The 26,279-nt window shown below is 28.3% G+C and overlaps 3 protein-coding genes across 3 annotated transcripts; all 3 read right to left on the bottom strand.

Moving 5' to 3' along the window:
- Positions 1 to 9,069: 9,069 nt before the first annotated feature.
- On the bottom strand, positions 9,070 to 10,117 carry LOC135131418 (fibrinogen C domain-containing protein 1-A-like). The gene is made up of 2 exons (XM_064059167.1): positions 10,008 to 10,117; positions 9,070 to 9,954 (listed from the first exon to the last, which is right to left on the bottom strand). The coding sequence occupies exons 1-2, from the start codon at positions 10,077 to 10,079 to the stop codon at positions 9,112 to 9,114; spliced, it is 915 nt and encodes a 304-aa protein (XP_063915237.1). The 5' UTR covers positions 10,080 to 10,117; the 3' UTR covers positions 9,070 to 9,111.
- A 3,884-nt stretch (positions 10,118 to 14,001) lies between these two features.
- LOC135131366 (angiopoietin-related protein 2-like) lies at positions 14,002 to 15,214 on the bottom strand. The gene is made up of 3 exons (XM_064059045.1): positions 15,085 to 15,214; positions 14,620 to 15,034; positions 14,002 to 14,569 (listed from the first exon to the last, which is right to left on the bottom strand). Exons 1-3 carry the CDS (start codon positions 15,154 to 15,156, stop codon positions 14,130 to 14,132), a joined length of 927 nt encoding a protein of 308 aa, XP_063915115.1. The 5' UTR covers positions 15,157 to 15,214; the 3' UTR covers positions 14,002 to 14,129.
- A 6,420-nt stretch (positions 15,215 to 21,634) lies between these two features.
- On the bottom strand, positions 21,635 to 22,884 carry LOC135131359 (angiopoietin-related protein 1-like). The gene is made up of 3 exons (XM_064059035.1): positions 22,775 to 22,884; positions 22,413 to 22,725; positions 21,635 to 22,358 (listed from the first exon to the last, which is right to left on the bottom strand). Exons 1-3 carry the CDS (start codon positions 22,844 to 22,846, stop codon positions 21,949 to 21,951), a joined length of 795 nt encoding a protein of 264 aa, XP_063915105.1. The 5' UTR covers positions 22,847 to 22,884; the 3' UTR covers positions 21,635 to 21,948.
- Between the last annotated feature and the right edge of the window lie 3,395 nt (positions 22,885 to 26,279).

Consider the following 26,279-nt stretch of genomic DNA (forward strand, 5'->3'; position numbering starts at 1 on the left):
ATCGAGAAATCGAAAAATCAAAAGATCGAGAACTCGAGGAGTCGAAAGATCGAGAAGTCGAAAAATTGAAAAATTCAGAGACCGAAATAGGCCAAAATCGAAAAATCGAAGAGTTAAAAATGGGAAAGTTGATAAATCGAGAAACTGAAGAATTTAAAGATCGAAACATCTCGATAAATTGAAATCCAAAAAAATTTAAGAATCGAAAATTGAAAAATTCGAAAAATTTAAAAATTAAAATATAGAATGGGAAACTCGAGAAAAATCTAGAATTTTAAAAATTGAAACAGTAAAATATGGAAAAGTTGAAAAATTGAGAAATCGAAATATAAAGCAGTCGAAAAATTGAAAATTCTAAAGTTTTATAAAACGAAAAACTGAAAATCCAAAAAATAAAAAATCGAAAAATTCAGAAGTCGAAAAATCGAAAAGTCGAAGAATTGAAATATTGAATAAACCCAAAACTGGAAGAAATATCCAAAAATTGAGAAATGAAATAATTAGAGTTTTCTTTCAACAACAGGATAGTTAACCATGCTTTTAGTTTCTTTTTGGGAAAAGAAGACTTGGTGTATTAAGAAAAATGGACAAAATACAAGCCCCGCCCACCCACCCACATTTTAAAAATTGAAAAGTTGAAAAATTGAGAAACCATAGGATAAAACAATCGAAAAATTGAAAAAACCACATTATAAAAAACGAAAAATTGGAAATCCAAAAAGTAAAAATTCGACAAGTCAACAAATCCAGAATTCGAAAAATTGAAAAGTCGAAATACTAAAAAATCCCAAAACTCAAATATCGAAAAATTGGAAAATTGAAGAATCGAAAAACTGAAAAGTCAAAAAATTAAGGGTAATATCTAAAAACTGGAACATAAAAAACTTGAAAAGTCGAAAAGTCGCAAACTTAAAAAATCGAAAAATCGATAAACCAAAAACCTGAAAAATCAAATATTGAAGAACTGAAGAACTGAAAGATCGAAATTTTTGGAAGTGGAGAAATGGAAAAACTGAAAATTCAGAAACGTGAAAATTTTAAAACTTAAAAAATATCCAAGAACTGAAAAATCTAAAACTCGAAAATTTAAATCATTGAAAAATTAAAATATCGTAAAATTGAAAAGAAATCCAAACATCAAAAAATCAAAAAATAAAAATCGAAGAACTGAAAATTCAACAAATCGAAACTCGAAAAATCGATAAATTGAAACATCGATAAATACAAAAACTGCTACATCGAGAAATCGAAAAATCAAAAGATCGAAAACTCGAGGAGTCGAAAGATCGAGAAGTCGAAAAATTGAAAAATTCAGAGACCGAAATAGGCCAAAATCGAAAAATCGAAAAGTTAAAAATGGAAAAATTGATAAATCCAGAGACTGAAGAATTTAAAGATCGAAACATCTCGATAAATTGAGATCCAAAAAAATTTAAGTATCGAAAATTGAAAAATTCGGAAAATCGAAAAATTAAAATATAAAATTGGAAACTCGAGAAAAATCTAGAAATTTAAAAATTGAAACAGTAAAATATGGAAAAGTTGCAAAATTGAGAAATCGAAATATAAAACAGTCGAAAAATTGAAAATTCTAAAGTTTTATAAAACGAAAAACTGAAAATCCAAAAAATAAAAAATCGAAAAATTCAGAAGTCGAAAAATCGGAAAGTCGAAGAATCTAAAGATTGAATAAACCCAAAACTGGAAGAAATATCCAAAAATTGAGAAATGAAATAATTAGAGTTTTCTTTCAACAACAGGATTGTTAACTATGCTTTCAGTTTCTTTTTGGGAACAGAAGACTTGGTGTATTAAGAAAAATGGACAAAATACAAGCCCCGCCCACCCATCCACAATTTAAAAATTGAAAAGTTGAAAAATTGAGAAACCGAAGGATAAAACAATCGAAACATTGAAAAAACCACATTATAAAAAAGGAAAAATTGAAAATCCAAAAAGTAAAAAGTCGACAAATCAACAAATCCAGAACTCGAAAAATTGAAAAGTCGAAATACTAAAAAATCCCAAAACTCAAATATCGAAAAATTGAAAAATTGAAGAATCGAAAAACTGAAAAGTCAAAAAATTGAGGATAATATCTAAAAACTGGAACATAAAAAACTTGAAAAGTCGAAAAGTCACAAACTTAAAAAATCGAAAAATTGAAAAACCAAAAACCTGAAAAATCAAATTTTGGAGAACTGAAGAACTGAAAGATCGAAATTTTGGGAAGTGGAGAAATGGGAAAACTGAAAATTCAGAAACGTGAAAATTTTAAAACTTAAAAAACATTCAAGAATTTAAAAATCGAAAAATCGAAAATTTAAAACATTGAAAAATTAAAATGTCGTAGAATTGAAAAGGAATCCAAATATCAAAAAATCAAAAAATAAAAATCGAAGAACTGAAAATTCAACTAATCGAAACTCGAAAAATCGAAAAATTGAAACATCGAAAAATACAAAAACTGCTACATCGAGAAATCGAAAAATCAAAAGATCGAGAACTCGAGGAGTCGAAAGATCGAGAAGTCGAAAAATTGAAAAATTCAGAGACCGAAATAGGCCAAAATCGAAAAATCGAAAAGTTAAAAATGGAAAAATTGATAAATTCAGAGACTGAAGAATTTAAAGATCGAAACATCTCGATAAATTGAGATCCAAAAAAATTTAAAAATCGAAAATTGAAAAATTCGGAAAATTGAAAAATTAAAATATAGAATTGGAAACTCGAGGAAAATCTAGAATTTTAAAAATTGAAACAGTAAAATATGGAAAAGTTGAAAAATTGAGAAATCGAAATATAAAACAGTCGAAAAATTGAAAATTCCAAAGTTTTATAAAACGAAAAACTGAAAATCCAAAAAATAAAAAATCTGAACATTCAGAAGTCGAAAAATCGAAAAGTCGAAGAATCAAAATATTGAAGAAACCCAAAACTGGAAGAAATATCCAAACATTGAGAAATGAAATAATTAGAGTTTTCTTTCAACAACAGGAAAGTTAAACATGTTTTCAGTTTTTTGTGGGGAAAAGAAGACTTCTTATATTAAGAAAAAATGTACAAAATTGCAAAACTTATCAACAGATAGATAGATAAGATTTTCCCACTTACACTATTCACTTCTTCACTTCGCTACACTCTCGTCGTAGAGTAATGGTGTAAACTTTCTGAGCTCAAAATCGGTGAGAGAAACGCAACGTTTTGGGCGATTTTTTGCTAGCATGCCCATCGTTCTCCACATGAACAACCAACAATTGTAGTTTTCCCATTAAAAACACTAAGCGATTTCTAGAAACGCCGCTAATGGCGGTGCTAAATTAACTCCTCGCACCATGAAATTAATAGTCATACACCCATTTGTAGAAGTAACTGTAAGCCTCTTTCATTAATCAATTAAATCTCAACCTGGACGTCTTCAATTTTCGATTATCGACGACGTAGGTGCGTAATTTTCATATCAAATAATTGCGTTTTTATTTCACGGCTCGGAGCGAGCACTCGTTAGTGGGAGATTGTGCCGGCTATAATTAGACGTGTGAGGATAATGACAGTTTTTATAAATTAGTACACATGCAACAATTACGCCGACTGTGCCAAATATGGCAGGGTTTTGTTCGATTTTCGTTTTCAAAATAGTTTTATTATCGGTTGTGCCAACACGGGGCAGATTAAAAGTCGGACTTGGCTTCTAGGAAGGCGTAAATGGTTCGGAAGGGGGCGGGCGCGAGATTTGTATCAAAATAACAAACAGTGTGACTTGTAAAGACGCCTTGAGGTTTTGTTTTCGGGAGTGTAAGCGAAAAATGCAAACAGAAGCCTCCTACCGAGAACTCGTTCCAAAAAAAAAAATATATATGTGAATTAATGGTTGGAAATTTCCATCATTTACATCACTTGGAGAAATCGTCGCCTGAGAACTTGTTGGATCCACAGACCAGCGCGCGCTCAGGCCAATTTCGACTCTAAGCGATATCTTAGTTTACCTAAGAATTAATTCTTTAATTGTGTTTGATGCTAACAAAAATCATTTTAGACATGTTTTAAGTTTCTTGTCGTCGAAATAAGTCTACACATATTAAGAAAACAAAGGAAAATGTAGCCCCGCCCACCCACCCTATCTCAATTCTGATAATTTTTTTTATTCGTCGTGAGTCAATGGGACGGAGCTTCTGCAAAATCCTTATTTCAGTACGACAAATTAAAAACCTTTTCTTGAGTATCGTGTTGTTCAAAGAATACTATGTAGATTGAGAAAAAATTAAAACCCTACAAAAATTGGCTATTTTAAACCTGTTTCATGTTTCCAAGATTAAAAAAATCATCACAATTGAGATAGGGTGGGTGGGTGGGGTTTATATTTTGACTTTTTATTTCAATATATGTAGACTTCTTTTCACAACATGGAACTTAAAACTCTCATAATTGCAAAAATGTACCATGTTTTCTGTTGTGAAAAGATGGCTCTGTATATTAAGAAAAAAGAAAAAAAGGGGGAAATACAAGCTCTCAGTGATCGAAAAACCGAAAAGTTGAAAAACTGATTTATTGAAGAACAAAAAATTTTCAAAATCGAACAATTAAAAAAAACCGAAATTGAAAAGTTCCCAAAATTGATAATTTTAGAAAAATTTAGAAATCGGAAACTTAAAAAAATCAGGAAATCAGCGTTGAAGGATTGAAAAACTGAAAAGTCGAGAAATCCATAAATTCCAAAATTGAATTCCAAAAAATTCTCCAAAATTAGAGAAATCGAAAAATTGGAAAGTCGAAACATCGAAAAATGCAAGATTAATAAACTGAAAAGCTGAAAATTCAAAAAATCGAAAAACCTAGAAATTAGAAAATTGAAACATCGAACTTCGGAAAGTCGAGAAGTTGAAAAACCGGAAGATCGAGCATTCGAAACATAAAAATCAAGAAATCTACAATATAAAAAAATCGGAAAATTAAAATATATTGAAAGATTAAAAAATCCAGAAATTGAAAAATTCTCAAAATTGGTGTGTTGAAATGAAAATCGAAAAACCAAGATGGCAAAATTAAAGAATCGAAAAATTAAAAAAGCCAAAACTGAAAACGTTGAAGAATTCAAATATGTATGGAAAAATTGTAAAATCGAAAAATCCAAACATGAAAAAATCAAAAAAATAAATATTGGAAAATCAAAAATTTAAAAATAAAGAACCTGAAATATCGGATAAATGAAAACTCGAAACATCGAAAAATTCGAGAAATCGAAAAACCTAAAATTTAAAAAATTGTGAAGTTAAAATATCCAAAAGTTGAAAAATTAAGAAATCGAAAGATAAAACAATCGGAAAAACCAAAGTTTAAAAAACGGAAAATTGAAAATCCAAAAAGTGAAATGTCGAGGAATTGAAAAATCCAGAACTCGAAAAATCGAAAAGTCGAAATCTAAAAAATCCCAAAACTCAAAAAAATATCGAAAAATTGAAGAATTGAAGAATCGAAAAACTGAAAAATCACAAAATTGAACGAAATATCCAAAAATTAGGACATAAAAAAAGTCAAAAAAGCTAAATCGAAAAATCGCAAATTTTAAAATCGAAAAATTGAATAATCAAAAATCTGAAAAACCTGAACATTGAAGAACTGAATAGCTGAAAGATCGAAATTTTGGTATGTTGAGAAATGGGAAAATCAAAAAATACATTAATTGAGAAATCGGAAAACTGAAAATTCAGAAACGTCAAAATAGGAAAAATGAAAAACAGAAAAATCATCGAGAAATCAAAAAATCAAAAGATCGAGAGCTCGAGGAGTCGAAACTCGAGAAGTCGGAAAATCGAAAAATTGAGAAACCGAAATAGGCCAAAATCGAAAAATCGAAAAGCTAAAAATGGAAAAATTGATAAATCGAGAGATTGAACAATCTAAATATTGAAACATCCGAATCTCGATAAATCGCGGTCCCAAAAAATTGCAAAATCGAAAATTTAAAAATTCGGAAAATTCAAAAATTAAAATAAAGAATTGGAAACTCGAGAAATTGAAAAATCTAGAATTTTCAAAATTGAAAAAGTAAAATATGGTAAAGAATTGAAATTCAGTTGAAGTCGAAAAATCGAAGTTGAAATACTAAAAAATCCCAAAACTCATCGAAAAATTGAAAAATTGAAGAAAAATTGACGAATCGAAAAACTGAAGAATCACAAAATTGAACGAAATATCCAAAAATTAGGACATAAAAAAGTCAAAAAACCAAGTCGAAAAATCGCAAACTTAAAAAATCGAAATATTGAAAAATCAAAAACTTGAAAAATTGAAAAATTGAAGAACTGAAGAACTGAAAGATCGAAACTTTGGGAAGTCGAGAAATGGGAAAAAATAGATTAATCGAGAAAAAAAAATATTGAAAAAAACCAAAAAATAAAAATTCGAAAATCTAAAATTTAAAAAACGAACAACTGAAAATTCAAAAAATCGAAACTCGAAAATTTAAAAAATCGGATAATTCAAAAATCGAAACATCGAAAAATACAAAAACTTCGACATCGAGAAATCGAAAAATCAAAAGATCGAGAACTCGAGGAGTCGAAAGTCGAGAAGTCGGAAAATCGAAAAATTCAGAAACCGAAATAGGCCAAAATCGAAAATTTAAAAATTCGGAAAATTGAAATTTTAAAATATAGAATTGGAAACTCGAGAAATTGAAAAATGTAGAATTTTCAAAATCGAAAAAGTAAAATATGGAAAAGTCGAAAAATTGAGAAATCGAAATATAAAAAATTCGAAGAATTGAAAATTCTAAAATTCAAAAAACGAAAGACTGAAAATCCAAAAAATAAAAAATCGAAAAATCCATAAGTAGAAAAATCGAAAAGTCGAAGAAATATCAAAAAATTGATAAACTAAATAATTGGAAAATTGAGAAATCGAAAAACCAATAAAACAAAGTCGAAAAATCGAAGAACTGAAGAACTGAAAAATTTAAACTTTGAGAAGTCGAGAAATGGGAAAATCTAAAATAGATTAATTGAGAAATCGAGAAACTTTAACAACGTCAAAATTTGAAAAATTAAAAAATAGAAAAATTGAAGAACTGAAAAATCAAAAAATTGAGAAATCGAAAAATCTAAACTTTAAAACACTGAACAATTAAAATATCGCAAAATCGAAAATCCAAACATCAAAAATTAAAAAAATAAAAGTTCGAAAATCTAAAATTTAAAAATCGAAAAACTGAAGAATCGAAACGCCAGAATTAAAAAAATTGAAAAATTGACAAATGGAGAACTTGAACAAACAAAACATCGAAACATCTGAATTCGATAAATCGAGAAATCAAAAAGTTAAAAAATCGAAAAATTAGAAAATCGAAATTTAAAAATTTGGAAAATTGAAAACTTGAAATGTGGAAGAACTGAAAACTCGAGAAATCAAAAAACCTAAAATTTTAAAAATTGAAAAATTAAAATATCGGAAAGTTGAAAAATTGAAAAATCTAAAGTTTACAAAACGAAAAATTGAAAATCCAAAAAGTAACAAGTCGATTAATCGAAAAATCCAGAAGTCGAAAAATCGAAAACTCGAAAAATCGAAAACTCTAAATACTGAAAAATCCCAAAACTGAAATATCCAAAAATTGAAAAATTGAGGAAAAACTAAAAATCGAAAAACTGAAAAATCACAAAACTGAACTAAATATCCAAAATTAGGACATAAAAATCTTGAAAAATTGAGAGACCGAAAAGTAAAAAATGCAAAGTCGCAACTTAAAAAATCGAAAAATAGAAAAATCAAAAACCTGAAAAATCTGAAAATTGAAGAACTTAATAACTGAAAGATCGAAACTTTGAGAAGTTGAAAAATGGGAAAATGAAAAATTAGATTAATGGAGAAATCGGAAAACTGAAAATTCAGAATCGTCAAAATTGGAAAAATTAAAAAATATTGAGGAACTGAAAAATCGAAAAACCGAAAATTGAAAACTTGAAATGTAGAAGAACTGAAAACTTGAGAAATCGAAAAACCTAACATTTTAAAAATTGAAAAGTTGAAAAATTGAGAAACCGAAGGATAAAACAATCGAAAAATTGAAAAAACCACGTTATAAAAAACGAAAAATTAAAAATCCAAAAAGTAAAAAGTCGACAAATCAACAAGTCCATAACTCGAAAAATTGAAAAGTCGAAATAGGCTAAAAAATCCCAAAACTCAAACATCGAAAAATTGAAAAATTGAAGAACCGAAAAACTGAAAAGTCAGTAAATTGCGCGAAATATCTAAAAACTGGAACATAAAAAACTTGAAAAAGTAGATAAGTCGCAAACTTAAAAAATCGAAAAATTGAAAAACCAAAAACCTGAAAAATCCAATATTGAAGAACTGAAGAACTGAAAGATCGAAACTTTGGGAAGTGGCGAAATGGGAAAACTGAAAATTCAGAAACGTGAAAATTTTAAAAATTAAAAAATATTCAAGAACTGAAAAATCGAAGAATCGAAAATATAAAAGTGACAATTTAAAAATTAGGAAAATTGAAAAATTATAATATAGAATTGGAAACTCGAGAAATTGAAAAATCTAGAATTTTAAAAATTGAAAAAGTAAAATATGGAAAAGTACAAAAATTGAGAAATCGAAATATTAAAGAGTCGAAAAATTGAAAGTTCTAAAAATCGAAAAGTCGAAGAATCGAAATATTGAAAAATCCCAAAGCTGGAAGAAATAGCCAAAAATTGAGAAATTAAATAATTCGAAACTTCAGAAATCGAAAAACCGATTGAAGAACTGAAAAATGGAAACTTTGAGAAATCGAGAAGTCCACACATCGAAAAATCAAAAATTAAAAATTCGAAAATTTAAATTTAAAAATCGAAAAACTGAAAAATCGAAACATCAGAAAATTGAAAAACCCAAAAATAAAAAATCAAAAAGCCGAGAAATCTAAAAAACAAAACAAAAGAATTCAAAAATTTTGAAAAATCCCGTAACTGGAAGAAATATTAAAAAACTTGAGAAATTGTTGATTTTTTACAAAAATCTTGACGTCTACGCGACGAAATATGTATAGGGAATTGAGACGTTTGATAAAATCTGGAACAAGCAAAAAATCGCTTTATTAATAAAATTTCGTCAAAAGTTTTAATAAATGTCCATAAATTTGGGTCGCATTGGTCGCACCATCAACCTGACTTCCTTCAAACTGTAATTACTTCCATCTGGAGCAATCCAGTACGTTCTCTTCCATATATCAGCCTGAGGAAAAGTCTTCCCCAAAAGTTTCCCAGTCAGATGAGCTCTTTTGCAGTTACGGTACCACCAGCCACCATTCGACCAATCAGCACAATTTGCAGTAGCATCTACATCATTATCCCTATCCTTAGTCGTAAATTTCATTCCAGCTTCCTTGGAGAAATAGTCCCCAGCGGTACCACTGTACCCTCGCAAGGTGTCCATCGCGTATTGGCCTACTTCATCTCCAACTCTGAAGATTTGATAGTGGGCGTGGAGTTGTTTATTGTCCCAGTCAACCAGTTCAATGAGCAACTCGTTGTATTCGTATCCTGTCAGTAAATGCATTTTCTCCAAACCTAGCCAAAATTCGCCCTCCAGCTTACCAAACCCATTTTTGTAACTCTTCCAGTCTAAGTAGAAGTCCTGCGATCCGTCGTATCTGTTCATAATGACAGTCCAGCCACCACCTTGAGTTTGCATGTTGCAGTACACTTTAAAGGGTTCTAATGCGTACTTGGGTAGGATGGTGTAAATTCCAGAAACATTGTGCCCTTGTTTCTGGATTTCTTTACAGTTTGTCGGGACGTGTTTAGTGCAGGTGTTGGTTTCTGGATTAGTTTTGTATTGTATAGTTTTTTGGAGTTTTGCGATTTGAGCTTCCAGGGTTGCTAATTTGGTTTGAATTTCGTCGAGTTTGTTGGTATTTTCGGTTAGTGGAGAAGTGCGTTCTGTAGTAGAGACCACGACAAACTATTTACATCAAAATTTAATTCTTTAGTTGGAAAAATTTTTAGAATACTTACATTGTCATTATTCGACTGTAGTGAAAATTTAGTTAGCGTGAGGAGAACTAGTGCACAAAGTTTCGTGGACATCTTGTTTGATTCACTGGCGATTTTATATTTAATAATTTTATACAAACACTGTCTTATCAAATGTTTTGTTTTAAATAGACTTGGATTTAACCTCGTTATCATAATTTGTGCACTGCTGGGGTTTTACTGTGTCCAGGACACTGGGACATGTATTAAATAGCATTCAAAACATACTGTTAAAATGTTTTATTAAGCATATATAATATATTCATTTTATCTGTTCGCGACAGAAAATTTTTCAAATTTTCAAGCTTTGATTTTTCAATTCCAAAATTTTCCACGTTTAAAATTTTTCAGTTTTTAATCTTTCGATTTTTCAAATTTTCGTTTCTACAAATATTTTTGATTTTTCAATTTTACAGTTTCTTGACTTCTAAATTTTTCAATTTTTCGATTTGCAATTTTTTAATTTTGCAATTTTCCGATTTTACAGTTTCTCATTTTTCGATTTTTCACATTCTCAGTTTTTAATTTTTGTCATTTTTCGTTTCCTCAATTTTTCAAGTTCTCGATTTTTATTTTTCATTTTTCCGATTTTTTTAATTATTTTCCCGATTTTGTCACAAATTTTCATTTTTTCAATTAATTTGTTTTTTGTTGTTTCTTTCGATTTTTCAATTTTTCGCTTCTTCAATTTTTCGAATTTTCAGTTTCTCAATTTTTCGTTTCCACAATTTTTTATGATCCCGATTTTTATTTTTCAATATGGCGAATTTTTAATTTTTATTTTCTCGATTTATATCACAATTGTCCGTTTTTTCATTTCCTTTATTTTCTGTTTTTTTTCGATTTTACAATTTTTAAAATTTCCAGGCTTTGAATTTTCAGTTCGTCCATTTTTCAATTTTTAAATTTCTCAATTTGCAGTTTTTGGATTTCCAGTCTTCCGATTTTCCAATATCTTTAATTTTAAATATTTCTATTTCATAATACATATTTCCTTTTTTTTATTTTTCACTTTTTCGATTCTTAAGATTTTTCAAGTTTTCATTTTGTAATTTTTCGTTTTTTATTTTTGGTTTTTCAATTTTCGACTTCCAAAATTTTCAATTTTTCGTTTTGCATCAGTTTTTCAATTTGACAAATTTTCAATATTACAGATTTTCATTTTTCGATTTTTCAGTTTTTCAATTTTTAATTTTTGCCTTCTCCAATTTTTTGTTTCCTATTTTTATTTTTCATTTTCCCGAATTTTTATTTTCACTTTTTTGATTTTATATCATAATTTTGATTTCCTTTATTTTTTGTTGTTTCTTTCGATTTTACAATTTTTCCTGTATTAAATTTTTCAAATTTTCAGGTTTTTATCAATTTTTCTTCAAATTTTCAAGTTTGATTTTCACTTTGTACATTTTCAAGTTTTTATTATACACTTTTTCGTTTTTTTATTTTTGATTTTTCAATTTGTCGACTTTCAAATGTTCCAATTTTTCAATATCACAATTTCTCATTTTTCCATTTTTCACATTCTCGATTTTTAGTTGTGCCCGTTTTCAATTTTTCGTCCCCTCAATTTTTCAATTCCCCGATTTTTATTTTGCATTTTCCTGATTTTTTATTTTTCATTTTCACAATTTTTTTAATTTTTGTAGTTTCTTTCGATTTTCCAATTTTTCGTTTATTCAATTTTTCAAATTTTCAGGCGAATCGAGTCCAATTCATCGATTTTCCGATTTTTAAATTTTTCAGTTTGCATTTTTTGGGTTTCCATCCCTTTTTTACTTTTTGGATTTTCAATTTTTCGTTAAACTTTAGATTTCTCAATTTTTCGACAGTTTTATACTTCGATTTCTTAATTTTTTTTTCAACTTTTCGATGTTTTAAATTTTCTTTCTTAAAATTTTTTTTATTTCTCAATTTATCGAATTCAGATGTTTGGATGTTTTGGTTGTTCAATTTCTCGATTTATCAATTTCTCAATTTTTTTCTGTTTCTCGATGTTTCGATTTTTGGATTTCTCGGTTTTTCGATTTTCCAATTTTTCGATGTTTCGATTTTTCAGTTATCCGATTTATTAATTTTTTTAAATTCTGGAGTTTCGATTTGTCGATTTTTCAGTTTTTCTATTTTTAAGTTTTAGATTTTCGAATTTTTCTTTTTTGATTCTTTGATGTTTGGATTTCTCCATTTTTCAATTTGGGATATTTCAATTGTTCAATGTTTTAAATTTTAGATTTTTCGATTTCTGGATTTTTTGATTTTCCAGTTCTCCAGTATTTCTATTTTAGAATTTTTCAAATTTTGACATTGCTAAATTTTCATTTTTCCGATTTTTCGATTAATATATAAATTTTTTTGTTTTCCCGTTTCTCGAATCCGCAATTTCGATTTTTCAGTTCTTCAATTCTTCAGTTTTTCGTTTTTTAAACTTTAAACATTTCAATTTTCGACTGTTTTACATATATTTCGATTTGTGAATTTTTCGGGTTTTCAGTTCTTGCATATTCTAATTTTTCTTTTTTCCAAATTTCTTTATTTTTCAATTTTTCAATTTTCCAGTTTTTTAGATTTTCAAGTTTTGACGTTTCTGAATTTTTTCAGTTTTCCGATTTCTCAAATAATCTATTTTTTGATTTTACCATTTTCGACTTGCTAAGGTTTCAATTTTACCGTTTTTCAGTTCCTCAATTTTTCGATTTTTTAGGCTCCAGATTTTTCAGGTTTTCGATTCTTTGGGTTTGCAGTTTTTTGGCTTTTCGATTTCCCAATTTTTCAATTTTTTAATTTCCCAATTTTTGGATATTTCGTTCAATTTTGTGTTTTCTCAGTTTTTCGATTCTTCAATTTTTCGGTTTTCTGATTTTTTAGTATTTCGACTTTTGGATTTTTCACGTTCTGGATTTTTCGATTTTTCGACGTTTTACTTTTTAGATTTTCGATATTTCGATTTTTGTCACAAACTTTAATTTTTTCAACTCCCCGATTTTTTTTTGCATTTTCCTGATTTTTTATTTTTCACTTTCTAGATTTTATATCACAATTTTTTAAATTTTTGTTGTTTCTTTCGATTTCCCAATTTTTCGTTTATTCAATTTTTCAAATTTTCAGGCCAATCGATTCCAATTCGTCGATTTTCCGATTTTTAAATTTTTCAGTTTTCAGTTTTTGGGTTTGCACCCCTTTTTTACTTTTGGGATCTTCAATTTTTCGTTAAACTTTAGATTTATCAAATTTTCGACAGTTTTATACTTGGATTTCTTAATTTTTTTTCAACTTTTCAATGTTTTAATTTTTCTTTCTTAAAATTTTTCAATTTTTTCTATTTCTCGATTTATGGAATTCAGATGTTTGGATGTTTTGATTGTTCAATTTATCAATTTCTCAATTTTTTTCTATTTGTCGATGTTTCGATTTTTCGATTTCTCGGTTTTTCGGTTTTCCAATATTTCGATTTGTCGATTTTTCAGTTTTTCTATTTTTAAGTTTTATATTTTCAAATTTTTCTTTTTTGATTCTTTGATGTTTGGATTTCTCCATTTTTCAATTTGCGATATTTCAATTGTTCAATGTTTTAAATTTTAGATTTTTCGATTTCTGAATTTTTTGATTTTCCAGTTCTCCAGTATTTCTATTTTAGAATTTTTCAAATTTTGACGTTGCTAAATTTTCATTTTTCAGATTTTTCCATTAATATATATATATATATTTCTTTATTTTCCCGTTTCTCCAATTCGCAATTTCGATTTTTCAGTCTTCAATTCTTCAGTTTTTGTTTTTCACGTTCTGCATTTTTCGATTTCTCGACGTTTCACTTTTTGGATTTTCAATTTTTCGTTTTTTGAACTTGAAAAATACAGGGTGTGAGTGAGAATTTATGCTGAACTGTTGTGTGACAATTCTGAGTGTGCACAACTGGGTTTTTCCATTCTTATCTTCTTGGTCGGGTTAATGCATATCAGTCAGTAACATCAACAAAACTAGATTTAGTACTTAGAATAAAATAAACAATTTTATTAAAAAATAAAATATTTATAGCGACAATTATCTGTGATCTTACATTACTCATCACAAAAATTTAAACACAGTTAAAACGTTAAAAGGGGAAATTTTCTAAAGAAATTTTTCTTTTGGAAATAGCTCCACTTTGCTCTGTTCTCGTGGTCTCACCATCATCCTTATTTGCTTGTGACTGTAGGTGTTTCCGCGATACCCCACCCAGTATATCCCCTTGAGATAGTCCTTCCCTGTTTTGCTATCCTTGAAGTACTTGCCAGTAGGATGGCTCCATTTACAGCTTCGGTACCACCAAGCCGCTTCCGAAAAACTGGCACAATTCCCTTCATTCCACACATCCTGATCTTTATCCCTAGTAGTAAACCTCATACCGGCTTCGTTCTTGAATGAGTCGCTAGCGGTACCACTATACCCCTCTAAAATTTTCAAAACATAACCTTCTTTTTCGTTTCCTACCGTAAACGTGTTGTAGTGAGCATCCACTTGTTTGTTGTCCCAGTCCACTATCTCCACCAACAGTTCGTTGAATTCGTACCCTTTAGAAAAAGTACGTTTATGTGGATGTCGTTCCTGAAGTGGTACTCACCTGTCAGAAGATGAATTTTTTCCAAACCTAGCCAAAATTCGCCACCTAGGTTACCAAAGCCTTGCTTGTAGTTGTCCCACCTTAGATAAAAATCCTCGAAGCCGTCAAATCGGTTCAAAATGTAGGTCCAACCACCTCCTCTGGTTTTCATATCGCACACGACTGGAAAAGCTTCAGTGGAAAATCGTGGCTGAATGTAGTAAATGTTTGAGGTGTTGTGACCCTGTTTTTGAATTTCTTTGCAGTTTGTGGGGACGTGTTTAGTGAGGGTGTTGGTTTCTGGGTTAGTTTTGTCTTGTAGAGTTTTCTGGAGTTTTGCGATTTGGGTTTCCAGCGTTGCTAATTTGGTTTGAACTTCGTCGAGCTTGTTAGAGTTTTCGGTGCGTTCGGTAGTAGTAGTAGAGACGACGACAAACTACATCAAATTTTGAGATTTTAAATTGGAAAATTTTGTAGAATACTTACGTTGTCATTATTCGACTGTAGTGAAATTGTAGCTAGTGTGAGGAGAATTAGTGCACAAAGCTTCATGGACATCTTGTTTGATTCACTGGCGATTTTATACTTAATAATTTTATACAGACACTGTCCTATCAAATGTTTTGTTTTAAAGAGACTTGGATTTAACCTCGTTATCATAATTTGTGCACTGTTGGGTTTTTACTGTTTCCAGGACATTGGGGCAGGTTTTAAATAGCATTCAAAACATACTTTAAACATGTTTTATTAAGCATACAATATACAGGGTGTTTATTTTATCTGTTCGCGCCAGACAATTTTTGCATAGGCAACATATTATATACCCCAGAGACGACTTCGGCCACGTTTCTCCATTTTATAACACAATTTTTGGTTTCTTTATTTCCTTTATTTTTTTGTTGTTTCTTTTGATTTACAATTCTTTATTTATTAAATTTTTCAAATTTTCAGGATTTGATTTTTCAATTTCATGTTTTTCCACGTTTAAAATTTTTCAATTTGCAGTTTCTGGATTTACAGTCTTCCAATTTTTCAATTTCTTTCATTTTCAATATTTTGATTTTATAATATATATTTCTTTTTTTTTTATTTTTCACTTTTTCGAACTTTCAATTTGACATTTTTCAAGTTTTCATCATAAACTTTTTCAATTTTACAGTTTCTTGACTTCTAAATTTTTCAATTTTTCGATTTGCAATTTTTTAATTTTGCAATTTTTTTTTTACAGTTTCGCATTTTTCGATTTTTCACATTCTCAGTTTTTAATTTTTGTCATTTTCAATTTTTCGTTTCCTCAGTTTTTCAAGTTCTCGATTTTTATTTTTCATTTTCCCGATTTTTTTAATTTTTATTTTCTCGATTTATGTCACAATTGTCCGTTTTTTCAGTTCCTTTATTTTCTGTGGTTTTTTTCGATTTTACAATTTTTCAAATTTTCAGGCTTTGAATTTTCAGTTCGTCCATTTTTCATTTTTAAATTTTTCACTTTGCAGTTTTTGGATTTCCAGTCTTCCGATATTCCAGTTTCTTTAATTTTAAAAATTTCTATTTCATAATACATATTTCTTTTTTTTTATTTTTCACTTTTTCGAATTTTAAGTTTTTCAATTTTTAATCTTTCCATTTTTCAAATGTTCGTTTCTACAAATTTTCGTGTTTGATTTTCACTTTTGACATTTTTCAAGTTTTCATCATAAACTTGTTCGTTTTTTTATTTTTGATTTTTCAATATTACAGTTTCTTGACTTCTAAATTTTTCAATTTTTCGATTTTACAGTTTCTCATTTTTCGATTTTTCACATTATCAGTTTTCAATTTTTGTCATTTTCAATTTTTCATTTCCTCAGTTTTTTAAGTTCCCGATTTTTATTTTCCATTTTCTCGATTTTTTAAATTTTTATTTTCCCGATTTTGTCACAAATTTTCATTTTTGCAATTCCTTTATTTTTTGTTGTTTCTTTCGATTTTTCAATTTTTCGTTTCCACAATTTTTCATGTTCCCAATTTTTATTTTTCAATGTGGCGAATTTTTAATCTTTATTTTCTCGATTTATATCACAATTGTCCGTTTTTTCATTTCCTTTATTTTCTGTGTGTTTTTTTTCGATTTACAATATTTCAAATTTTCAGGCCTTGAATTTTCAGTTTGTCTATTTTTATTTTTTTAAAATTTTTCACTTTGCAGTTTTTGGATTTCCAGTCTTCCGATTTTCCAATTTCTTTAATTTTAAATTTTTCTATTTCATAATACATATTTCTTTTTTTTTATTTTTCACTTTTTCGAATTTTAAGTTTTTCAATTTTTAATCTTTCCATTTTTCAAATTTTCGTTTCTACAAATTTTCAAGTTTGGTTTTCACTTTTGACAATTTTCAAGTTTTCATCATAAACCTTTTCGTTTTTTTATTTTTGATTTTTCAATTTTACAGTTTCTTGACTTCTAAATTTTTCAATTTTTCGATTTGCAGTTTTTTAATTTTGCAATTTTTCAGTTTTACAGTTTCTCATTTTTCGATTTTTCACATTTTCAATTTTTAATTTTTGTCATTTTCAATTTTTCGTTTCCTCAGTTTTTCATGTTCTCGATTTTTATTTTTCATTTTCCCGATTTTTTTAATTTTTATTTTCCCGATTTTGTCACAAATTTTCATTTTTTCAATTCCTTTATTTTTTGTTGTTTCTTTCGATTTTTCAATTTTTCGTTTCCACAATTTTTCATGTTCCCGATTTTTATTTTTCAATGTGGCGAATTTTTAATCTTTATTTTCTCGATTTATATCACAATTGTCCGTTTTTTCATTTCCTTTATTTTCTGTGTTTTTTTTTCGATTTTACAATTTTTCAAATTTTCAGGCTTTGAATTTTCAGTTCGTCCATTTTTCAATTTATAAATTTTTCACTTTGCAGTTTTTGGATTTCCAGTCTTCCGATTTTCCAATTTCTTTAATTTAAAATTTTTCTATTTCATAATACATATTTCTTTTTTTTTATTTTTCACTTTTTCGAATTTTAAGGTTTTTCAAGTTTTCATTGTGTAATTTTTCGTTTTTTATTTTTGATTAAATTTTCAATGTTTCGTTCCTTCAATTTTTCGGTTTGCATCAGTTTTTCAATTTGGCAATTTTTCAATAGGACAGATTTTCATTTTTCGATTTTTCAGTTTCTCAATTTTTAATTTTTCCCTTTTCCAATTTTTTGTTCCCGATTTTTATTTTTCATTTTCCCGATTTTATTAATTTTCACTTTTTTGATTTTATATCACAATTTTGCTTTTTTGGATTTCTTCTATTTTTTGTTGTTCTTTCGATTTTACAATTTTTCCTTTATTAAATTTTTCAAATTTTCAGGTTTTTAGCAATTTTTCTTCAAATTTTCAGGTTTGATTTTCACTTTGTACATTTTCAAGTTTTTATTATACACTTTTTCGTTTTTTATTTTTTATTTTTCAATTTTACAATTTGTCGACTTCCAAATTTTCCAATTTTTCAATATTACAATTTCTCGTTTTTCTATTTTTTACATTCTCGATTTTTAATTGTGCCCTTTTTCAATTTTCCGTCCCCTCATTTTTTCAACTCCCCGATTGTTATTTTGCATTTTCCTGAATTTTTTATTTTTCATTTTCTCGATTTTATATCACAATTTTTTGTCTTTTCGTTTCCTTAATTTTTGTTGTTTCTTTCGATTTTCCAATTTTTCGTTTATTCAATTTTTCAAATTTTCAGGCCAATCGATTCCAATTCGTCGATTTTCCGATTTTTAAATTTTTCTGTATGCAGTTTTTGGGTTTCCACCCCTTTTTTACTTTTTTGGATTTTCAATTTTTCGTTGAACTTTAGATTTTTCAAATTTTCGACAGTTTTATACGTCGATTTCTTAATTTTTTTTCAACTTTTCGCTGTTTTAATTTTTCTTTCTTAAAATTTTTCAATTTTTTTCTGTTTCTCAATGTTTCGATTTTTGAATTTTTCGATTTTTCGATTTTTCGATTTTCCAATTTTCGATGTTTCGATTTTTCAGTTATCTGATTTTTTAATTTTAAATTATGGAGTTTCGATTTGTCGATTTTTCAGTTTTTCTATTTTTAAGTTTTACATTTTCGAATTTTTCTTTTTTGATTCTTTGATGTTTGGATTTCTCCATTTTTCAAATTTGCGATATTCAGTTGTTCAATGTTTTAAATTTTAGATTTTTCAATTTCTGGATTTTTTGATTTTCCAGTTCTTCAGTATTTCTATTTTAGAATTTTTCAAATTTTGACGTTGCTAAATTTTCAGTTTTCCGATTTTTCCATTAATATATATATTTTTTTATTTTCCCGTTTCTCGAATTCGCAGTTTCGATTTTTCAGTTCTTCAATTCTTCAGTTTTTTACATATATTTCGATTTGTGAATTTTTCGGGTTTTCAGTTCTTGCATATTCTAATTTTTCTTTTTTCCAAATTTTTTTATTTTTCGATTTTTCAATTTTCCAATTTTTTAGATTTTCAAGTTTTGACGTTTCTGAATTTTCAGTTTTCCGATTTCTCAATTAATCTATTTTTTGATTTTACCATTTTCGACTTGGCAAGATTTCGATTTTTCAGTTTTTCAGTTCCTCAATTTTTCGATTTTTCAGGCTCCAGATTTTTCATGTTTTCGATTTGCAGTTTTAGGTTTGCAGTTTTTTGGCTTTTCGATTTCCCAATTTTTCAATTTTTTAATTTCCCAATTTTTGGATATTTCGTTCAATTTTGTGTTTCCTCAGTTTTTCGATTCTTCAATTTTTCAGTTTTGGGATTTTTTAGTATTTCGACTTTTGGATTTTTCACGTTCTGGATTTTTCGATTTCTCGACGTTTTACTTTTTAGATTTTCAATTTTTCGTTTTTTGAGCTTTCGGTTTTTTACAACTTTTCGATATTTTAAGTTTTCAATTTTTTAAATTTTTGTCACAAATTTTCATTTTTTCAATTCCTTTATTTTTTGTTGTTTCTTTCGATTTTTCAATTTTTCATTCAAGTTTTCGAATCTTCAGTTTCTCAATTTTTCGTCTCCACAATTTTTCATGTTCCCGATTTTTATTTTTTAATGTGGCGAATTTTTAATTTTTCTTTTCTCGATTTATATCACAATTGTCCGTTTTTTCATTTCCTTTATTTTCTGTATTTTTTTGATTTTACAATTTTTAAAATTTCCAGGCTTTGAATTTTCAGTTCGTCCATTTTTCAATTTTTAAATTTTTCACTTTGCAGTTTTTGGATTTCCAGTCTTCCGATTTTCCAATTTCTTTAATTTTAAATATTTCTATTTCATAGTACATATTTCTTTTTTTTTTGATTTTTCACTTTTTCGATTCTTCAGATTTTTCAAGTTTTCATTTTGTAATTTTTCGTTTTTTATTTTTGATTAAATTTTCAATGTTTCGTTCCTTCAATTTTTCGGTTTGCATCAGTTTTTCAATTTGGCAATTTTTCAATATTACAGAATTTCATTTTTCGATTTTTCAGTTTCTCAATCTTTAATTTTTCCCTTTTCCAATTTTTTGTTTCCGATTTGTATTTTTCATTTTCCCGATTTTTTATTTTCACTTTTTTGATTTTATATCACAATTTTGATTTCTTTTATTTTTAGTTGTTTCTTTCGATTTTCCAATTTTTCGTTTATTCAATTTTTCAAATTTTCAGGCCAATCGATTCCAATTCGTCGATTTTCCGATTTTTAAATTTTTCAGTTTGGAGTTTTTGGGTTTCCACCCCATTTTTACTTTTTGGATCTTCAATTTTTCGTTAAACTTTAGATTTCCCAAATTTTAGTCAGTTTTATACTTCGATTTCTTATTTTTTTTTAACTTTTCGATGTTTTAATTTTTCTTTCTTAAAATTTTTCAAATTTTTTTAATTCTCAATTTATCGAATTAAGATGTTTGGATGTTTTGATTGTTCGATTTTTCAATTTATGAATTTCTTAATTTTTTTCTATATCTCGATGTTTCGATTTTTGGATTTCTCGGTTTTTCGATTTTCCAATTTTTCGATGTTTCGATTTTTCAGTTATCCGATTTTTTAATTTTTTTAAATTCTGGAGTTTCGATTTGTAGATTTTTCAGTTTTTCTATTTTAAAGTTTTATATTTTCGAATTTTTCTTTTTTGGTTCTTTGATGTTTGATATTTAAATTGTTCAATGTTTTAAATTTTAGATTTTTCGATTTCTGGATTTTTGATTTTCCAGTTCTTCAGTATTTCTATTTTACAATTTTTCAAATTTTAATTTTGCTGAATTTTCAGTTTTCCGAATTCGCAGTTTCGATTTTTCAGTTCTTCAATTCTTCAGTTTTTCGTTTTTAAGCTTTAGACTTTTCAATTTTCGGCAGCTTTATATATATTTCGATTTGTGAATTTTTCGGGCATATTTTAATTTTTCTCATTTCCGAATATTTTTATTTTTCGATTTTTCAATTCCTTGAGAACTCGATTTATCGAGAATCGGATGTTTCGATGTTTTGATTGTCTCAGTTTTTGAATTTTCCCATTTTTCAATTTTCAAATTTTTTAAATTTTCAAGTTTTGACGTTTCTGAATTTTCAGTTTTCCGATTTCTCAATTAATCTATTTTTTGATTTTACCATTTTCGACTTGGCAAGGTTTCGATTTTTCAGTTTTTCAGTTCCTCAATTTTTCGATTTTTCGGGCTCCAGATTTTTCAAGTTTTCGGTTCTTTATTTTTGCAGTTTTTCGGCTTTTCGATTTCCCAATTTTTCAATTTTTTCTCAGTTTTTCGATTCTTCAATTTTGCAATTTTGGGATTTTTTAGTATTTCGACTTTTGGATTTTTCACGTTCTGGATTTTTCGATTTCTCGACGTTTTACTTTTTGGATTTTCAATTTTTCGTTTTTTGAACTTGAAAAATACAGGGTGTGAGTGAGAATTTATGCTCAACTGTTGTGTGACAATTCTGAGTGATACCACCTTCAGCAGTGTGCACAACTGGGTTTTTATATTCTTATCTTCTTGGTCGGGTTAATGCATATCGGTCAGTAACAACAACAAAACTAGATTTAGTACTTAGTATAAAATAAACAATTTTATTCATAAATAAAATATTTATAGCGACAATTATCTGTGATCTTACATTACTCATCACAAAAATTTAAACACAGTTAAAGCGTTAAAAGGGGAATTTTTCTAAAGAAATTTATGCAAACGCTGCCTTATCAATTGTTTTCTTTCCAAGAGACTTGGATTTAACCTCGTTATATTAATAAGCGAACTGGTGGGGTTTTACTATAGATACAAAGGCATTCAAAACATACTTTAAAAATGTTTGATTAAACTTCTGATTTGTAAACACAATAATCGTCCAAAAAGTGTTCACAGATCTGGACGCAATGGTCGAACCATCATTCTCACTTCCTTCAAACTGTAATCCTTTCCGTTGGAACCAATCCAGTATGTTCTCTTCCATATATCCGACGGAGGAAAAGTCTTGCCCAAGAGTTTTCCACTCAAATGAGTTCTCTTACAACTACGGTACCACCATCCGGCATTCGACCAATCAGCACAATTACCTTCGGCCCATAAATCATTATCTCTATCCTTAGTCGTAAATTTCATTCCAGCTTCCTGGGAGAAATAGTCTCCAGCGGTACCACTGTACCCTCGCAAGATCTCCATCGTATATTGATCTTCTGCAGTTCCAACTTTGAAGGTCTTATATCGTGCATAGACTTCTTTATCGTCCCAGTCTACTAGTTCAATAAGTAACTCGTTGTACTCGTATCCTGTCAAACGAAAAATATTCTACAGAATTTGTACCTTAAAGGATGCTGCAGTACCTGTCAGTAAATGCATCTTCTCCAAACCTAGCCAAAATTCGCCCTCCAGCTTTCCAAACCCATTCTTGTAACTATTCCAGTCCAAGTAAAAGTCCTGAGATCCGTCGTATCTGTTCAGAATGACGGTCCAGCCACCACCTTGAGTTCGCATGTTGCAGTACACTTTGAAAGGTACTAATGCGTACCTGGGTCTGATGGTGTAAATCCCCGAAATCCTGTGACCTTGTTTTTGAATTTCTTTACAGTTTGTCTCGGCTTGTTGGGTGTTGGTGTCGAGGTTGTTAGTGCTTTCGGTAGTAGAGACGACGAAAAACTACGTCAAAGTTTGGATTTTTAATTGTAAAATTTTGTAGAATACTTACATTGTCATTATTCGACTGTAGTGAAAATGTAGCTAGCGTGAGGAGAATTAGTGCACAAAGTTTTGTGGACATCTTGTTTGATTCACTGGCGACTTTGTACTGAGTTAATAATTTTATACAATCACTGTCTTATCAAAACAAATGTTTTCTTTCAAAGCGACTTTGACCTCGATATGTTAATCAGGGAACGGTGGGTTTTTACTGTTTCCAGGATACTGAGGGAGGTTTTAAATAGCATACGCCGCCCCGGTACGACACCTATGAGTTCTAGTATGTATGGCGATGATGACTCATTGTCGGTAACGGCGGCCGGAGAAAAGCCTGGAAGCGGATCTCGGGATAGATGTTCCAGAACAGGCCTAGAAGCGGTGACAGAGGCCTCCGTAAATTTGGGTTACTAAGAATCTTGAGGTTATAGTTTAGAAAGAATCTGGAACTGCTTTGGAGCCTCTAGTGTCTTTTTTTATAATAATTTAATTAAATTTCTTTATTAGAACCACCCGCCCGCCCTCCATTTTTTAGAGAAAATCAGTCTTGTCTTAATAGGTACTAGCCCCGCCCACCCACCCTCTCTTTTCTTAGAGGCTAGGTCATTTGCCAAAATCGATCTTATTTTAGCAGCTAGTAAGACTGATTTTGGCTAATGAGTACTCTCTAAGAAAACAGAGGGTGGGTGGGCGGGGCTAGTATCTGCTAAAACACGACCGATTTTGGCAAATCACATACCTTCTAAGAAAAGAGAGGGCGGGTGGGTGGGGCTAGTTGAAAAATTGAGAAATCAAAGTATGAAACGATCGAAAAATTGGAAAACCTAAAGTTTAAGAAATGAAAAATCGAAAATCCAAAAAGTAAAAAGTCGAGAAATCGAAGAATCCAGAACTCGAAAAATCGAAAAGTTGGAATACTTACTAAAAAACTCCAAAACTGAAATATGGAAAAATAGAAGAAAAATTGAAGAATCGAAAAACTGAAACATCAAAAAATTGAATGAAATATCCATAAATTGGGGAATTAAAATATTGAAAAATCGAAAAGTGAAGAAGAACTGAAAAAATGAAATTTGGGAAGTCGAAAAATGAGAAAATCAAAAAATAGATTAATTGAGAAATCGGAAAACTGAAAATTCAGAAACGTCAAAATTTGAAAAATTAAAAAATATTGAAGAACTGAAAAATCAAAAAAATCGAAAAATTAAAAAAAATAAAATTCGAAAATCTAAAATTTAAACATTGAAAAACTGAAAAATCAACAAATCGAAAAATCGAAACTAAAAAATTTAAAAAATTGGAAAACTGAAAAATAAGATAGAAACATCGAAAAATCGAAGAGCCGAAAAGTAAAAAATCAAAAAACCGACAAATCAAAACATCGAAAAATTAAAAAACTGATACAACCAGAAATCGAAATATCAAAAAGTTAAAAATGAAAAAATTGATTAATCGAGAGACTGAAGAATCAAAACATCGAAACATCCGCATCTCGATAAATCATCGAGATCTCAAAAAATTGAAAAATCGAAAATTTAAAAATTCTGAAACTTGAAAAATTAAGATAGAGAAGAACTGAAAACTCGAGAAGTTGAAAAATCCAGAATTTTAAAAATTGAAAAATTAAAATATGGGGAAGTCGAAACTTTGAGAAATCAAAGTATAAAACGATCAAAAAATTGAAAAACCTAAAGTTCAAGAAACGAAAAATTGAAAATTCAAAAAGTAAAAAGTCGAGAAAAGTCGAAATATTAAAAAATCCCAATCTGAAATATCCAAAAATTGAAAAATAGAAGAAACATTAAAGAATCGAAAACTGAAAAATCACAAAATTGAACGAAATATCCATAAATAGGGGAATTAATAAAATATTGAAAAATTGGGAAATCGAAAAGTCAAAAAGCAAAGTCGAAAAATCGCAAACTTAAAAAATCGAAAAATTGAAAAGTCAAAAAATTGAAGAACTGAAAAATTGAAACTTTGGGAAGTCGATAAATGGGAAAACCATAAAATAGATTAACTGATAAATTGGAAAACAGGAAATTCAGAAACGTCAAAATTTGGAAAATTAAAAAATATTGAAGAACTGAAAAATCGAAAAATCGAAAAATTAAAAAGATAAAAATTCGAAAATCTAAAATTTAAAAATCGAAAAACTGAAAAATCAACAAATCGAGAAATCGAAACTGGGAAATTTAGAAAATTAGAAAATTGAAAAATCAAATAAAAACATCGAAAAATCGAAAAGCCGAAAAGTAAAAAATCAAAAAACCGACAAATCGAAACATCGAAAAATTAAAAAACTGATACAACCAGAACTCGAAAAATCAAAAAGTTAAAAATGAAAAAATTGATAAATCGAGTGATTGAACAATAAAAACATCGAACCATCCGCATCTCGATAAAACGAGGTCTTAAGAAATTGAAAAATCGAAAATTTAAATATTCGAAAACTTGAAAAATAGAAGAAAAATTGAAGACTCGAAAAACCAAAAAATTACAAAAATGAACGAAATATCTATAAATTGGGAAATTTAAGTCAAGTTGAAAAATACAGAATTTTAAAAAGTGGAAAATTTAAAAATCGAATAACTAAGAAATCGAAACATCAAAAAACTCAAAAACTGAGACATCGACAAATCGAAAAGTCACAGGATCGAGAAATTGAGGAGTCGAAAGGTCAAAACATTTGAACTCTAAAAATCGAGAAATCAAAAAATCAAAAAATCGAGAAATTTTAAAAAAGAAAAATTGGCAAAATCAAAAATTTTAAAATTCGGACAATTGAAAAATTGAAATATAGTAGAACTGAAAACTCGAAAAATCGAAAAGTCAAGGAATCAAAATATTGGAGAATCCCAAAACTGAAACAAATATCCCAAGATTGAGAAATTAAAAAATTGGAAAATTGAGAAATTGAAAAAACCAAAAAAGGAAAGTCGAGAAATCGAAGAATTAAAGAACTGAAAAATCAAAAAGATCGAGAAATCGAGAAATCTAAACATTGACACATTGAACAATTAAAATATTGCAATGAATAAAAATAAATGGAAAATCTAAATTTTGAAAATCGAAAAAATAAAAAATCGAGAAATCGAAACTCTAGAATTTAAAAAAGTGAAAAATTAAAAAATCAGATAACTGAAAAATCGAAGCATCAAAAAATTGGAAAATCGAAAAATTGAAAAGCCCAAAAGTAAAAAATCGAGAAACCGAGAAATCGAAAAATCAGAGGATCGAGAAATTGAGGAGTCGAAACCTGAGAAGAAAAGTTACAAATCGAAAAATTGAACAACCGAAACGTCGAAACAACTGAATTCGATAAATTGAGAAATCAAAAATTTATTGAAAAATCGAAAAATTTTAAAAACGAAAAATTGGAAAAATTAAAAATATAAAAATCCAGACAATTGAAAAATTAAGAAATCGAAGTATAAAACAGTCGAAAAATCGAAAAGTCAAGGAATCAAAACATTGGAGAATCCAAAAACTATAAGAAATATCCAAAGATTGAGAAA

Source organism: Zophobas morio, unplaced genomic scaffold (assembly GCF_036711695.1).
Source record: "Zophobas morio isolate AGI-343-1 ecotype UQ-CSIRO unplaced genomic scaffold, CSIRO_AGI_Zmor_V1 ptg000020l, whole genome shotgun sequence".
NCBI lineage: Eukaryota > Metazoa > Arthropoda > Insecta > Coleoptera > Tenebrionidae > Zophobas > Zophobas morio.